Source organism: Carcharodon carcharias, chromosome 10 (genome assembly GCF_017639515.1).
Source record: "Carcharodon carcharias isolate sCarCar2 chromosome 10, sCarCar2.pri, whole genome shotgun sequence".
NCBI lineage: Eukaryota > Metazoa > Chordata > Chondrichthyes > Lamniformes > Lamnidae > Carcharodon > Carcharodon carcharias.
In genome coordinates, this window is record NC_054476.1 from 24,925,565 (window position 1) to 24,943,392 (window position 17,828).

At 44.3% G+C, this 17,828-nt stretch overlaps 1 protein-coding gene across 1 annotated transcript in view; it reads right to left on the bottom strand.

Moving 5' to 3' along the window:
* The window catches only part of shank2b (SH3 and multiple ankyrin repeat domains 2b), an 834,833-nt gene that overhangs the window by 772,993 nt on the left and 44,012 nt on the right, over positions 1–17,828 (bottom strand). The window contains exon 2 of the mRNA XM_041197641.1: positions 10,104–10,332. Within this exon, the coding sequence (XP_041053575.1) occupies positions 10,104–10,307 (204 nt within the window). The 5' untranslated portion in view covers positions 10,308–10,332. The remainder of the gene's footprint in view (positions 1–10,103; positions 10,333–17,828) is intronic.

The window sequence follows — 17,828 nt, forward strand, 5'->3', positions numbered from 1 at the left end:
CCTACAGGACCGGTAGAGGACTAGTACAGTTTCATCTCCTCAGTGCCCAGGGCATAGTGAATAGAATTATTGGCCCCAATGCCATGGTAAGTTACTGTCTTTTATGCATCTCCTCCACTCACTCCATACCCCCACCTTGAAAGGAGCCATGAACTGGAAAATGCAAGTGACCTTGGAAATTCTGTTTCCCATCCCACCCCACCCCACCGCCCCTTCTCACACCCCTCCACTCCCCTTATGCTTTTGGATGGTCAATAATTACCACCCGGTCACCAGAGTAGCCTCAGGCAGAAAGACCAGTGCAACAAAAGAGCTCTGAGGCAGAAGTATCATCACTAGAGCTTACACTCACCGTGACCAGCTCAGAGACTGGTACTGTGCAAACATTAGAGATTGGTAATAGAGTCAGGATCTGCACCTGGTGAGTCACTCAGCATGTGTGGACTACAGCCAGGACAGGGGAATAGGTCAGCTCGTGTACCAGGGGCAAGGGTCGCACACTGGTTCTGCTGTGAGAGACTCAGGTGAGGAACTTGTTGGGAGACAAACAATAGAGAAACACTGACGACGATGCACACCAAGAACCTTGGTGCATTGACAGGCCTGCCAGGAGTATGGCAGACCCCGGCTCCACTGTTGTCACGACTCATTGGGGATAGTGCGCTGTAATATCAAGCCCCACTGATCCCCGAGCAGTGACAGATGTGAAAAGTTTGACCAAACCACCAGAGTGTCCCAATTTTACCGAACTCTTTAATTTAACAGAATATGAGCACAAGGTTTGTAAACTTAATAAGTAAATAACTGTTTATTGAACAGATTGTCTTTAACTAGTGGCAAAAGAAAGAAATATAAACTGTTAACTTCTCACACTATAACTTGAACTCTACCCCTTCTTATACCTCTATTTACAAACACAAAAGACACTCAAAACATGGATTTTAAGAGTTAGATCAATAGCACCAATCCAGGATTAGATGGTTTGATTTTGATTGATGACTTCAATTAAAAGAAGTTCCTTGCAGTTTGTTGTTGATGACACAAGGTGGTCTCCCAGCACTTTCAGTCTGTGGTTCACTGGTTGAAAAACTTGCTTTTCAATGTCTCTACTGGTGATTTTCCCCTATTCCACTTGACAGGGGTTTTCAGAGAAGGCAGGTTACAGAGATGTGAAGGAGAGCCAGCTAGCTATTATGGAAACATAGCTGGAATCTTACCAACACAGGAAAGAGAAGTTTCAGGTCTTCCCTCTTTGCAGGCTAGGAGCTGTTTTGCCTGCACTGTTACCACACAAAACCCTGATCATCTGGTCAGGAACCAATTAAAATGCTGTCATCTGGATGAAGTTGTTGAGTAAAGGTTTATTGATGTTGGTTTTTGTTGAATGATGTGAGCTAAGGGACTTAGTGATGGGGAGTCTGAAAAGGATGTACTGCCATGGAATGGTGATTCCTTGTTTGGGTGAGGAATTTCAACTGAAGCAAAGCCTTCCAGTCCCTTTCACTCCATCCAGCTGCAGGTGCTAGAGCTGGTCTCTTCCTTCCTCCTCTTTCTCTTCCTTCCTCCTCTTTCTCTTCCTTCCTCCTCTTTCTCTTCCTTCCTCCTCTTTCTCTTCCTTCCTCCTCTTTCTCATCCTTCCTCCTCTTACTCATCCTTCCTCCTCTTACTCACCCTTCTCTGGATGTGGCCTCTGGACACCAGGAGGTAGTGGCTGGGCCCTCAGTATTGCAAGATTGTGGAGGATGCAGCACACCAGCGCAATGCTATATAATTCTCCAGAGTGATCTAAGCAGTGAAACCTTTGTTTGCGAACCATGATGGCTTGCTCCACAGTACTGTGGGTGGCTGCAAGGCAATAAAGATGTTCTGACCTTGCATGGTGGGATGGCAGCAAAAGGTCAGACACCATGTGTGGCAGGGGTAGGCCTTCTTGCCGAGCAGCTTTTGTGTCTCGGAGGCTTGAAGATGGTGGGGATTGCTATTGTCACAGGATAAAAGCACTGTAGATACTGGCAGGATAGTTCACTCAGGTGAGCTTTGTGGTGTGATCACACATACATCGAACATTTATTGAGTGGTAGCCTTTTCAGTCATCTACAAGTACAGAAATTGTGTTTTTGATTCCAAAGTTCAAATGATTAATGTAAATTGTGAACATCAGCGGTCCCAGCACTAATCCTTGTGGGAAAACCCTTCCCACCTTCTGACACTCTAAATTTATTCCTTAACTCCTATTTTCAGCTTTCTGTTTCTTTCTAACAATCCATTCTGCCACTGGTCTCCTAACTCTGCATCCTCTAACCTTAGTCATTAGTCTATCATGTGGCACCTTATCAAAGGCCTTTTCAAAATTCAGATAAGTTACATCTACCGTGTTACCACTGTCTACTCTGTCTGTCAACTCCTCAAATAATTCAATAAGGTTAGTCAAGTAAAGCTTTCTCTTTTGAAATCAATGCTGGCTATTCAGTATTGTATTTTTCTTTTCTAGATGTTCTTCTATCCTCTCCTTTAATAGGGATTCCAGTATTTTTCCTTCCTCTATGGTAAGCAGACTGCTCCGTTATTCCCTTGGCATCTCCAAATTGCTCCAGAAACACACTACAGTGCCTCCACCAACTTTGATTGAGCACAAGTAAAAAGCACCTTGACTACAATTTGTGGAGTGGCCCTTTAAATAGTCCCAGAACTGGGCCCAGCTTGCTTCATTACACAGTGCTACATATTTGAATTTCTCATCCTAAGTCTCTATAAAGCCAAGAATCTTATTTGCTTTTTAGTTTAAACGGTTTTATCAACTTATCCTGCCATCTTCAAAGGATTCTGTGGGAGAATATGTCCGGTATCAACCAACTGAACAGATCATTTAGGAAGTGGAACCATATAGGTTAGAGGTCAGATTTGGAACCAATCAAACATCACCTTCTCCCACTGCTTGTTTCACAGAAACCTGCAGCGGAAATATTTAATATGAGCTGATGGTTTTCTGATGACCCAAGCTATGTGTGTATTTACTCAATGTTTGTATAAAAATCTGCTAAAGGAGAACTGCAAAAAAGCAGTTTTAGTTGCCTCAAAAGGAACTTTCTATGCTATGCTCTTTGACTGATGTGAAGGTTTATTTCCTTCAATATTGGCCGCCATTTCTTTTATCTCAGATACTGTGATGCATTAACTTGGTTAACATTACAATTCCTGTCACCATACATGTGGGTTTGCCATGGTTTGGAACTGAAGTTGGGACTGGATTTTACTTCATTAAAAATTTATGCTGAGGCATGCACTTAACTTTACAGCTGGTACAAACAAAACCAAATCAGGTGCTAATGTTCTGAGGGGACATGACATTCTCCCACCCTCTATGCTCACATCCTCTTATAATGATTTATCACTATTACAGCTAACTATGCTCCTGCATGCTGCACTGCCAGTGATGAAGCATTGAACATGCATGGAGTTACATCAAGCCAATGCCCTACTTCCAGTCTAACTCTTTGCCTTCATGTGTCGTATAGGTGTATTTTCAGAAATTGTCAGCTTTCTGTGCACTGTGTCAGCATTTGTGACACCGGTAGCTGGCTCTTACAAGTTTCGTCAGTTGACACACGTGTGCGTGACAGAGAAAGATGTACCATGAGAGGTTTCTTCGCCCTGCTTAGGAGAATGCGCTTGGAGAAACATTGTCACATGGCAACTACTTTTCAAAAAAAGTACCAGATAATTTGAGACCCTGTGGAGAATTTCAGGGTGAGTGAGAGGGGACAAGTGACAGAGAGAGAGAGTAAGCCAGAAAGAGAGGGTGAGAGGAAGAGAAAGGGTGAGCAAGAGAGGGTGAAAGATAGAAGACAAATGAGAGAGGTCATGTGAGACAGGACGAGTGATAGAGGGTGAAAGAGAGGGGGAATGAGAGGGCAAAAGCAAAAGAGAACAAGAGAGAGAAAGGGTAAACAAAAGACAGAGGGCCAGCAAGAGAGAGAGAGAGAGTGAGAGGGTGAGCAAGAGAGGACAAAATAAAGCAAGCCAGAGAGTGGGCACATGAGTTGGGGTGCGGGGTTGGGGGGGTGTAAGAACAAGAGATGGTGAAACAGAAAGGGTGAGAGATACATGGTGAGAGTGAGGATGCAAAAAAGATAGTAAGGGAAATGGCAAGAGAGAGACATTCAGAGAAAAAATAGGTTTCCCTTTGCTCCTGTACACCTACAATACTCGGGTTCCGCGGCTACCTTCCCGGCCAGGTGTCCCTGGAGAGAGAGCATGCGGTGTAGCCGGCCTTCTGAGTTCAGTGGATACTGCAGGGACTGGGGTGCTTTAATGGTGCCTCTAATCACATTTTGATTTGATGTTGTAGGTTTCCTTTATGATTTATTTTTCTTTTGCAGTATCCCTTTAAGGGTCTGCCTCTTACTTTGTCCCTGATTTTGTGAATATAGTTTAATTGGCTTGTAACAGAAAGAATTACAATACTCAGGGATATGTTACGACATAGGACAGGAAATTTACAAATCAGGGCAGCAAGCTGTATTTTTTTTTTCCACACGTAGGTAAAAAGATGTGTAGTAATGCTATTGGTGGAGATGAAGCTTTTGGATTTGGAGGAGGACTTGCTGCTTATATTCTTTAGTCCTCTATTATAGGAATCTGGGGCACAGAAATCTTAAGTAGTATAAGAGTAAAGAAATGCCACATGGATAGAAGAGTAATTAGCAGCAGCATTGCAGATATATATTCCAAGTCAGAATCACTTGGGGGTCTGAGCAGAATTTAATAGCTGCTTAAAAGACACCAAAAATACCATGAGGAATGATATTTAATTAGAGACTTTGAAACCTAGTTGTAAAACTTAGATCCTAAGGGAAAGTTATCCAGCTACTGGTCAAGAGCACTTATAAAGAAATAGAAGTGTTTTTTTCCAGTGGCTGCATGATGGATAACCAGAGGGCACAGATTTAAGGTGATTAACAGAAGAACTAAAGGCAACATGAGAACAACTTTTTTTATACAAGTGGTTAGGAATTGGAATGCACAGGACACAGATTCAGTAGTAGTTTTCAAAAGAGAAATGGATAAATACTTGTCAAAGGAAAAAATTGCAGTGATATGGTGAAAGACTAGGGAGGGGGGACTTAACCAGGTTGCCTTTCAAAAGAGCTAGTGCAGATTTGATGGGCCAAGTGGCCTCTTACCGTTCACCAGACTTGAATGTTTCTAGATTCAACATTCAGCAAAGCTCCAGATGTAGCTTCTGGAGCAGCTGTGTAAAACAAACAGGAAAAAGGAGCCCAAAATGTCACTAAGTGATTCTCATGAGTGCAGTAGTGGGACATTCGCAGTTGTAAACATTTGGAAAAGTAAATTACCAAATGGGATAAAACACATTGGCATAAACACATCATGTATTGCCATGTGCAGAAAACAATCATCAAATCATAGCTGCAGAGGAGGAGGCCATTTGGCCCATCAAATATGTGCCAGCTCTTTGAAAGAGTGTTCTGTCGAAGGGTCGTGAGGACTCGAAACGTCAACTCTTTTCTTCTCCGCCGATGCTGCCAGACCTGCTGAGTTTTTCCAGGTAATTCTGTTTTTGCTTTGAAAGAGTGACCCCATTCCCCTACTCTTACCCCAAGGTCTTGCATTTTTTTTATTTCTAGCTGACTGGAAGGATGTTAAGAGACTTGGCCATTATAATCCACTTGCAGGACTGTCGGGAATTAGAACTCCCTCTAAAGAAAGTAGCCACAGCTGTTTATTTTTATGGTAAGTTTTAAGAAATTACACCCGGGAATAACATTGGGCGTTAAAATAATGGTAAATTAGAAAATCTAGTCTCAGATCCACTTCAAAAATCCTTTGTTGATGGGCTATAATGTCAGATTATCTATATTTTTAAAATGTGTATTATAAATGACAACTTAATTCCATTGTATAAAACTTCAGGAGAAAACAACAGGTTAAATAGAACACTAAGATAAAGGCAAAATATTGCAGATGCTGGAAATCTGAAGCAAAAACAACAAATGCTGGGAAAACTTAGCAGGTCTGACAGCATCTGTGGAGAGAAAGACAGAGTTAACACTTCGAGTTGTAGTAGTGGCTGGAAGCCAATGTCCAGTGGGGTACCACAGGGATCTGTGCTCGGTCCCCTATTATTTGTCACTTGTATAAACGACATAGATGACTATGTGGGGGGTATGATTAGTAAGTTTGAGGATGACACAAAGATTGGCCGGGTGGTTAACAGTGAGGTTGAGCGTCTTGGGTTACTGGAAGATATAGACGGGATGGTCAAATGGGCAGATAAGTGGCAGATGGAATTTAATCCTGAAAAGTGTGAGGTGATACACTTTGGAATGAGTAATTTGACAAGGAAGTATTCACTAGGAAGTCCTGAGGAACAAAGGTACCTTGGTGTGTGTGTCCATAGATCTCTGAAGGCGGAAGGGCATGTTAGTGGGGTGGTGATAAAGGCATATGGGACACTTGCCTTTATCAATTGAGGCATAGATTACAAAAGTAGGGAGGTCATGTTGGAATTGTATAGAACCTTGGTGAGGCCACAGCTGGAGTACTGTGTGCAGTTCTGGTCACTACATTATAGGAAGGATGTGATTGCACTGGAGGGGGTGCAGAGGAGATTCACCAGGATGTTACCTGGGATGAAACATTTAAGTTATGAAGAGAGGTTGGATAGACTTGGGTTGTTTTCGTTGGAGCAGAGAAGACTGAGGGACAACCTGATCGAGGTATATAAGATTATGAGGGGCATGGACAGAGTAGATAGGAAGCAGCTGTTCCCCTTAGTTGAAGGGTCAGTCACAAGGGGGCATAAGTTCAAGGTGAGGGGCAGGAGGTTTAGGGGGATGTGAGGAAAAATGTTTTTACCCAGAAGATGGTGACAGTCTGGAATGCACTGCCTGGGAGGGTGGTGGAGGCAGGTTGCCTCACACCCTTTAAGAAGTACCTGGATGAGTACTTGGCACATCATAACATTCAAGGCTGTGGGCCAAGTGCTGGTAAATGGGATTAGGTGGGTAGGTCAGGTGTTTCTCACGTGTTGGTGCAGACTCGATGGGCCAAAGGGCCTCTTCTGCACTGTGATTCTGTGAGTCCATATGAAGAAGATCTGAAACTGTGAAGAAGAGTCATATGGACTCGAAATGTTAACTCTGTCTTTCTCTCCACAGATGCTGTCAGACCAGCTGAGTTTTTCCAGCATTTTTTGTTTTGGTTAAATAGAACAGATAGCTTATTACAGCAAAAGGAAAAAAAAAATAAGACAGCTTAAAATACAGGAAATTATAGCAAGCAATTAAATAAATTAACATGTTTACACAGCATATGACTATCTATTCATCAAAAATTCAACACAAGGTAATGTGCTGAAACCAATACAAAGGTTGTCTCCCAGCAAATCACCAAGGCTCCTTGGACAGGACTTCCTGAACCTGTGACCTGTGCCACCTAGAAGGGCAAGGGTAGCAAGTGCATGTGACCACTGCCACCTCCCCAAGTTCCCCTCCAAGTCACACACCATCCTGACTTGGAACCATATCGCCATTCCTTCACTGTCACTGAGTCAAATCCAAGAACTTATTACCTACAGCACTGTGGTTGTACGTTCACTACATGGACTGCAGTGGCTTGAGAAGGCGGCTCACCATTACCTTCTCAAGAACAATTAAATATGCACAATAAATGCTAGTGATACCCATCTCCTGAGAATTAACCTTTTCAAAGTGGTGGTTGTCAGTTCCATATTGTTCCACTGGTGCTGAGATGGGACAACTGAAAATGCTTTGTAATTGAGTGGACCATTATGTTACCGTAACAAAGAATAGGCTAAGGTTATACAGGGTGGAATTTTATGACCCCGTTGTGGTGGGGGTGGGGCCGGCAGATGCTGCGAGCCGGTAAAAGGTCCATTGACGGCAGCAGGACTGGAAAACCCGGATATTGCAGTCCCACCACAGTCAATGAACCTTTGAACAGCTCGCTGCATTTTCTGGCCCCATCCCTGCTGCAATGGGGCCACAAATTTCCGCCCACCGTTTATTTTAGTTAAACAATTCGGCTGATACCTTATTTGAACAAGTGAATGGTTTTTTTTGAGAATTAAGACAAGTTTTATTTTACTTACATTTGGTAAAACTGCTGCAGAGTGAGCTTGGAAACAACACCCTTATCCATACCTGGAGATATAGGATGTGCATGACCACCTGCACCACATTGATGGAGAGTCATGTTTACTCCAATTCAATGCTGAGCTGAATACAACAAATCCCACAGAGGACTGGATCTCAGCACATGCCATCTTTAGTGCAGGCATGAAAGAAGCAAGCCTTCAGTCCAATGGAGTCCCCTTGTCATTTTTCCTTCAGTGCCGATCATTTTGGCCTGCTCAGTTTGATAGTAGCTATTTGGTCCATGTTTCTATTCTTGGCCATTGCCCATAGCCAATATGTTTCTTGCAAAGGTTCCAAACGATTTCTTAAATAGCTGTCCAAACACACTACTATGATGTAAATGAAAGACACAGTAGGATTATAACTGTTAGCTAGATACGTCAAATACCCTGGTGAATTTGATGCTTATGTTATTTCCTTGGGTCCATTTATTGTAAAAATACTGAACCATGCTGTTTCTGTTGTGAATCCTCTATCAATGTGTGGTATTCGCATTAATAGTATGTTTTGTGTTAATAGCTTGGTAAGGCTTATAAAGAAATCTCTAATACTGTAGCAGAGTCATTACTTTAAATGTGAAATTTACAATTGTAACACTTTCATAACAGTGGTGTCCAAACTACAGTCTAAAAGTTCTAAGGGGCTGACAACATTAGCTGCTCTGCTTAAGCACTGGCTTTCTTACAATTCCCTCAAATTGGAGTTTGATGAGTTCTGACTTAGTGGAGGGGTAGCGGAGAGGGGGGGTGGTGGAGGGGAGAAATATTTTTACATGTATTTAATTACATAAAACATAACTTTTATTTCAAGCCTAATTTACCTTTGTAAGGGAAGAGCAAAAGGGCTTTTACATGACTTCTTTGAGTTTTAAATTGGAATTTTTTACATAACCCATAGGATTTCATGGTACACAACTCAGTGGTCAATTGAGGCATGGAGCTGTCTCTGGGGGTTGGAATGGGGAGCCCAAACTGTTCCTGGGTCCTGAATCTGCCCCTGGGGGGCAACAGTCCATGTTGGGGATTTTCACAGAGCCGACCCCTAATTGGCATGGAGATGGGTTCTCTGTCCAATTAAGGGTGGCAGGCGGTCTCTAGAAGCTGGAAAGTCAACAAGATGCCTTCCAGCTTGAGCGGAGCAGCAGGCTGCATTAAAAGGTAAGGAACTGAGAGAACGTTTCAACTTGGAGGTGCCCTCTCAGTAACCTTTTTTTAAGTTTAAATAAAACTCAGATTCAGTGTCTAGGCCACCACTATGGGGGGGGGGGTGCGGGGGGGGCAGTGTTGGTTGGTGCATGGAAGAATCCCTCTACAGGGCTGTACCCATACCCTGGGCAGGCAGGATGGGCATGTTGCTGCTGGGTGTCCACCTCCAAGCAGTTAAACTGCCACTCGTCACGTCTGGAGATTGGAGGCAACTATAGTTAGCAAAGCTCATTAGCTACCTGCCTTGTGGGAGGAGAGGGGGTGGGAAGAGTGTAAGGTGCCCTGCTTGTGCCAAATACTGGCAAAAATAGCCAGTGTAGGAACTTGGTAGGGCAACAAGCATGCCGGCCAGTGTTGGTATTTTCAGGTCCCATCTACCTTGATTCCCAACTTTGGCAGGGTCTGAAAATTCAGTCCATGAAATTTTGACTCTCTCCTTGCTGGAGAAAGTCCCAATTATGTTCACATTTTAATTAAATCAAGGAATGTGAGGAGAGGGTAGAAAAGTGGGGTTGAGATTAAAGATCAGGCATGATCTCGTGGGGTGTATGGCCCTACTTCTGCTCTTATTTCTTATAACTGTTTCTCCTGAATAAATCCAGTGTTTTCTAACACCGTGTCATGCATACGAATTTCATTTTGGATTTTACTTACTGCTGTTGTTTCCTTTGTTGGCACCATCTTATCAAAAGAAAGGATTCAATGATGAGGTTCCTACCGTTTGCTGCAAGTCAGGGATGACGATTCTGATGACCAATGTATTGCTCTGGATGTCATCCATCCTGATGATGGGCTTCCCTGCTGTTGCCCTGATGGTGTCATAGATTGTTTCTTCTTTGGAGCTGTCAGATTCAGATTCAACAGAATAATCAGAAATGCTCTGTGCCATCTCATCTTCACTTGAGGTTGGACTTCGAGGCATGCTGTGCTTATCTTATATTGTAGAGCTACCAAGGGAATAAAATAGAATGAACACAGATATAATCTTATTACAAAATATTACAGAGAAGATTCACGTGGCATGGGGGGATAAAAACGAAGATTACTACAGGAGGACAGGATTGTATCGAAGGTGAAGAATTTTGAAAGAGGTTTTTAACACTGATCAAAATAGTCACTGTTAGGGGACCAAGTACTTCTTGATTTTTGGCAAGATCAATAAAGAGTGGATTAGATATGGAATAAAGCTCCCTCGCTCCACTTTAATGATGTACCAGCAAAAGTATTTTCAGTGTAGCATACTGCCCCATCTTTGTCTCCCACCTTCGTAGATGTTAGCCTTGGCTCAGTGGTAGGACTCTTGCCTTGAGTCAGATGATTTTGGGTTCAAAGCCCCTCCAAACATTTAAGCATATGGTAGGTTGATACTTCAATGCTGCATCAAGGGAATGTTGTCAGATGTACAATCTTTTGGTGAAGACATTAAACCGTGTCCATATCTGCACTTTAAGAGGGATGCATAACATCCCATGCCATGATTTGAAGAATGGCAGAGCACTTCTCGCAGCACCCTAAAATATATTTAAAACAGGTGAACTGGTCATTGCTGTCTTTCTGGCCTTTAATGTGTGCAAATGATCTGTGACCATTCTCTACATTTCACAATAGCTTCAGTTCAAAAAGACTTCATTGGTTACATAACACTTTGGACATCATGGGGATATAAAAAGCTCTATCTATATAAATGCAAGTTGTTTCTTTAATAATTGTTGGTGCTGAACTGAAACTAAGAACATTTTAGGGTAGACATTTTTGCTTGGTATGATCGATGCATGTTAAATAAACAGGTTAACAACTGCATGATAATGGCACACAGAGAAATCCTGTTCAAGAGCATTGAACATTTATAAGTGGACTTTCAGAATTGTTATCCTTTTATGTTAGGTAGGATTCTCAACTGAGATTAGGTGGAAACCCTGAGATGCGCATAGCTGAGATCAAGCAAGGGTTGAGTTAGGGAGACGTTCTACCGACTAGCAGGTATTGGTGTCCTTCTAGTTCCTGGATGGCCATTGGAAAACTGTTAATATTTAACAGGTCCAGTGGGTGCTGTTCCATGTCGCAATTATTGATAAAATGATTGTATTTAAACCTGGCTGAGAAATGCAACAGAGAAATATCTTTACCTGAAATTATGTTTCCTCACATTACTTTTTGGAATTTTCTTCTTGAATGAAAACCATGCTTATTATTCAATGATTTTTTAGGATCGATTGTCTGATAATACTTGGGTGGCATGTGGGGCCTCAGAAAATCTGTGTTAACTGTTCAGTGAAGGTTAGACTTTCAGTACAGGTTATGTTGTAAGGAAGATTATTATTGATCTCATAGTCAGTTGAAGATTTTGCAAGGCTGTTCCAGGAATCAATGAACAGTTTATTCCATCAGAAATGCATTATGTTGTAACAAAGTACAGGACTTTTGGCTGAACATTTGATATGGATTTCCCTAGTGTAACAGCAAGACAGAGGTCAAAGTATTTCATGCCCTCCTGAAGTGTAAGTACTAAACCCCAATGTTACTGCGGATGATGTTCCACTTCCTTTTAACCAGGGCCAGTTTTAAAGTGTGCAGGGTTTGCGGTACTTCTGCCTTTAAGTAGGAAAGAAATTGACTTTACGTTATCCTTTCACAACCTCAGGATATCCCAAAATGCAACAGAGCCAGCAAAGAACGTAACTTTCTGAAATGTGGTGATTCTTGTAATGAAGAGAAATTGCATCTAATATATGCAGAGCAAGATCCCCAAAACAGCAAAGCCATACATCACTAGATAACATGCATTATTTAAGGTAATGTTGATTGTGGGATAAATATTGGCCTGCATACTAAAAGAGCTCCCTTGTGTTTCTTCAGTTAAGGACATGTGGGGCTGGATTTTCACCAAGTCAAGATGGCTCTGGAGCCCCTTAAAAATGGCAGCCAGGACCCGGTTCCATTCCTGAGCTGTCTGATTTTCAGGAGTGCTTTTCAAGGGTGCGGGCTGGTTTGGGTCAAAAGCCTACACCCTGCTAACTCCATTGCGGAGATAGGCATGTCCTAGTCCTCCACAATTTTCATGGAGTTGGGGCAGGTTTCCAATGAGTCATGGTCACGGTGTCTCACAGGTGTCGCGAATCATAGTCTGTATAAGGGAACCTTTTAAATTTTAGGTTCAAAGGTTTCCTCATGTGTACCTCCCATGTCAAGGTATGCCTCCGCAAACATCTCCTATGACCCCTCATGTCGCGTAGCTTGGTAGAGGGCAATCACCATGGCCTCTCATTACCCCTGTGCCAAGCTATACCCTCCATCCACTCTTATGGCCCTTCATATCCTCTATGACTAACTATGCCCATCCACCCACCCCTATGGCTCTTCATGCCCCCATTCCAAGATATGCCCCTCCACCCATCCCTATGGCCTAGCATGCCGCCAAGTCAGGCTCTGCCCTTCCAGCCATTCACACCACACCCCCCCCACCCATGGCCCCTCATGCCCCATATGCTAAGCTATGGCACTTCCATGCCCATTAACCTATTGTACACTGTGTAGAACCAATGAACCCTAGAATGACAATAGGATATGTAAAAGAAACTTTTTAAAAAATCATTCATTCATAACTTTCCGCTATGTTAAAAAAATCCTTTTAACTACAAGCTAATAAAAGTGTCAATCATACAGAGTCCTTAAGGTTTCAAAAGCTGAGACTGTAAGCACTTGAAACCTTTTTAGCCTTGTGTAAATCAACATTGTGCAATGACAGCAGAGATCAGAGAGCCAGAGATGTCGAGCAATGGGGGGAGCACTGTTTTCTCTGGGGCTGAGGTGTTTCAACAAACTAATTCAGCTCTGGGCTCTCAACCAAGCCTCATTAAGTATTCTTTTTTAACAACTCATTCAAAAAAAGACACTTCCAAAATTGGGATGGCTGCACAGTTCATTCCTGCCAGGATAGTTTCTCAGTGGCAGGACCTGTCAGTCCTGCTCATCTCCGGAGTTGCACTTGAACCTAAGAACTCCACAGTATGACTGTCATGACTGAGCCAAGGCTGACACTATACTTAGCCACAAAGTATAAAGCTATGAACTGATGTTAGGGGTATTAGCGGTACTAAAACCTTGGTTAAAATGGCATCTGAACATGTTATATGTACAGTTATTTATAATACAACAGTAATTTCTAGCCTATCATATTTCTCATTGACTAACACATTAAAATGACTCGCAATTAAAGTTTTCATGTTTGTGAACAGATGGTGTAGTGACATGTTTGATGAACCTTCACACAAACAGTAGTGGAAACCCAGAACTCTCACCATCAAAACAGTTGATAAGTTAGGTCAACTGCAAGTCTCAAAACTGAGAATGAAAGATTTTTGTTAGGTAAAGATATTACAGGCTACTGATCAATTCAGCCATGATCTAATTGAATGACAGAACTGGCTAGAGGGCCTTAAACGGCTTCCTCCTGTTCCTATGTGTTAATGTAGCTTTGTCATCAATCATATCTGCTAGTTTCCTTTGCTTAGCTTATTTGAAAAAAATGTACAAAAGCACATCACAATATTGCACAAAGCTGGCCCAATGCGTGAGCTCCAACGTATGAGCTGCAGTGTTTCACTGCCAACAGAGCCCAGTTTTAACTCACTCAAAACACATTCACTTAGATAGAGAAACTGCGTCCCGAATGAATGGGAAAAATCTTCCTGGCCAGGCTGGGAGGTGGGGAAGGGCTGGGGAAATAGTGTGGAGCCACATTGGGTTGGCTGTACAGTTCATTCCCGCCAGGATAGTTTCTCAATGGCAGGGCCAGTTGAGGATCAGACGGACAGTCAATTTAAATAATTAAAGACCATATTAAGGTTTTTTTGGCCTGTTGGCATTTTGCTGGCAGCAGAGCCATCAGCCATCAGCTCCATGGAGAGAGTCACATTGCGACAATCCAAGAAATCATTGGAGCTGGGGGTGTCCATGCTCAAAAACCATCTGGTGGGGTCCTGATTCCTTGGCCCCTCTCATGTTGTATTTTTAATTTACCTCTTTGTGGGTGCCTCCATGTTGAGGTGCCCTCTAGATCCCAGAACTGCTGTCCTTAATTGAACGGCAAACTCAGAGACAGACAATGAGGAGACAGCATCCAGTAGAATTGCTGAACCAGTCCTGCTGCCGGCAAGTGCAGGCTCAGGACCTCACTTCATCCCGAATTCAGGGTCCTGAAACCCACAATAAAATCTTGCCCATTTAATATGTCTGCTCCAATGTGTCACTGCCAATGTACCAGTCCTAAAATATTTGTCCTTTGTCGGGAATGCCTATGCATGGAGGCAAATTGCATGGCTGGAGTTACTAAATGGGTAGTGTCGCATCTGTCCTTACGAAGGGATAAAGATGCTGCTAAAGTCATAGTAAAAGGGAAGGACTGTGGTTGAGATACATACATAGCTGGACAAAGCGTTAAGCAAGAAATTATTGAAGCTTATTAAAAAAAAATGGCAATGTAATAATAGTGAGCTTTCATTTTCATAAAGGCTGGGCAAATCAAATTGGCAAAGATGGTCTGGGGGATGAGTTTATGGGATTCTTTGGTGATAGCTTCCTGGAACAATATGTTGTGGAACCAACTCGGGATAAAGTTATTTTCAATATGGGGTTATGCAACGAGGCAGGGTTAATTAGTAATCTCACAGTGAAAGGTACTCCGGGAAAAAAAGTGATCATGATATGACTGAATTCCACATTGGGCTGAATTTTATGGCTGACATGGGAGGTAGTGGAGCCTGCATGTCAGCGCTTAAAATGTCGCACGAGTTTCCCGACGTCAGCACGCGGCAGCGCAATATTTAGCTGGGTGGGCGCACTATGCAGTCCAATGCACACCCGCCATTAATTAAAGGCCTTGTTAAGGCCCTTAACTCGGCCATTGAAGCCGATTTTGAGGGGCCCGTGTGATCTTCGCCTCGGTGCACGGGCCCAACAGGCAGGCGGGTAACTGATTTTTTAACAAACCTCATCCACAGGCGGGATATGTGAGCTCAGAGGGGTTGTTCATGTTTCTTCTGAAGTATTTAATGTAGAAATTGTTTTAAACTTGCCGGTGTGATTGTTAGCAGTTCAGATTGATTTCCAACAGCTTTCTCTGTACTTTGAAGCTTCAGCTCACCAGTCTGCAGACAGTAATCTTTATCAGGCCTGCAGCTTTCCGGAGGCCTCCATTTAGCCTGGGCACGGGTACTGACTTCTCCACTGGGGCAGCTCCCCTGAGGAGGAAAGGAGGGATACAATAAGGAGGAGGCCAGGAGTGGATAATCAGCCTCTGGGGAGCTACCTTTGGGAGGCCAGGTGCAGGCACAAGGGGCGCAGGGCCAAGAGGTTGTCTAAGGTGCAAGGGGCTGCAGAAGACGCCACTATCCTGCTGCCAGGGAATACAGACGGCGAAGCAGCTACCTCAATATGACGGAGATGCAGTGCTGAAAGAGGGTCCGTCTGTCAAGGGAGACAGTCAACTATATCTGTCAGATGATTGGCCCTGAGATCTCCCCAATTGTGTGGATGGATACCCCATACCAGCAGCTCTGAAGGTCACAGTTGCCCTCCACTTCTATCCATCTGGCCCCTTCCAGGGCTCCGTGGGTGATCTTTGCGGTGTCTCCCAATCAGCTGTCCACACTTGGGTCAAGCAGATTACAGACGCTTTGTTCAGACGGGCATTGACCTTCTTCCACTTCCGCTGTGACCAGGCAAGTCAGACACAGCGAGCCAGAGGCTTCGCGACCATTGCTGGCTTCCCCCGCGTCCAGGGTGCAATAGACTGTACACACGTGGCCATCAAGGTGTCAGCAGGTGAGCCGGGTGCTTTTGTCAACAGAAAGGGCTTCTGCTTCATGAATGTGCAGATAGTGTGTGATCACAGAATGCAGATTCTGCAAGTATGTACAAGGTACCCAGGCAGCTCCCACGACGCCTACATCCTCAGACACTCCCAGGTGCTGGGGCTCTTCAGTGCTCCAGCTTGGCTGGATGGATGGCTGCTGGGTGACAAGGGCTATCCCCTCAGAAGGTGGATCTCCGCCATCCAAGAACAGAAGCTGAGCAGCGGTACAATAGGAGCCAGGGCACCACAAGGGCTGTGGTAGAGAGAACCATCGGTCTTCTCAAGATGCGCTTCCGTTGCCTGGACCGCTCAGGGGGTGCACTCCAATACCCCCCAGATCGTGTCTCTGTGATAATGAGTGATAATACCACAATTAAACAAGTACAGGTGGCTCACTAGTAATATGCTGTTATCTCATTAGCCACTCAGTAGCATGCTGCGCTCTGCACAATCTTGCGCTGGAAAGGGGGTGCAGTTAACGATGAAGACCCTGATGCCCTGGATGAGGCCGCACATGATGAATCCAGCAGTGGCTCAGAGGATGAGGAAGCCTAGGGCGATGATGAGGGGCAGCACGCTGACCCACTACTACACCAAGGAGGCAGGGACACCCGGGACAATTTAATCCAATGAACCTTCAGCTAGCTCCACACACATGGATCAGCAGGACCAGCATTGCCTGGCGCTTCTACACGTGGCACTTAGATGCTACATCTTCCACCTTATCAGCTGCAACTAAGGGCTTAGTACAGAAACATCAATGTCCACTCAAACACTCATGAGATGTCTGTGTAACAGACAAATGCAGCACAAAGGAAACACCCTCAGCCATGGTCAGAAAAGTGGATTTTATTCCATCCGAAATGAAAAACACAAAGATCACTCAGACGTTCATAATCTAGGGCCAACACAAAATCACCAGAGACATACCCGTTGAGTGCCTAACATGCCTCATGCTTTCGTTTGTGGGTGCTACGTCTAGGTGCCACCCCATTGCTCAGAGTGGCTTGTGAGCCAGCCTGCTGACTCTGCTGTCCTGTTGGCCTCGATGACCTTGGCGGGCGTCCTCTGGCCCTTGGAGCCTGTGATGGCCCCGCCTGGGAGGGAGTGGCCAGTTCCAGAACTGGCACCTCCCCAGTTGTCACAGCCTCAACAGAAGTAAGGTTGACTGGCAGAGGGGCGGAGGAGCTGCTGCCCTCATCTGGAGCGCCCTGAGAGGAGCTCGCAGTCATGACAGGCAGCTTCTGCGCTGACGTGAGGTCCCATTCGACCTCCCTGCTCACCGCAGATGCATGGGCACTGAGCACCGACACTTGGTGCCCACAACATCTCCCACAATGGGAATGACCACCCGTGGCCTGTAACGCTGTGAGGGCTTGCAGGTCAGAGCGTAACCCAATCAGAAGATTCCCAATCCGATTGAAGCCCCTCTCCATGAGAATGGCCAATCTCTCAGTCAAGGAAGCCTGAAGCCCTGCCCTGAGGTTCATGCCTTCACTGACACTCTGCCTGGACTCCTCCACCACAGAGACCAACTGAATCACACCCTGATGCAACCCTGCCAGATGCTCCTGCACATCCTGCTGCTTG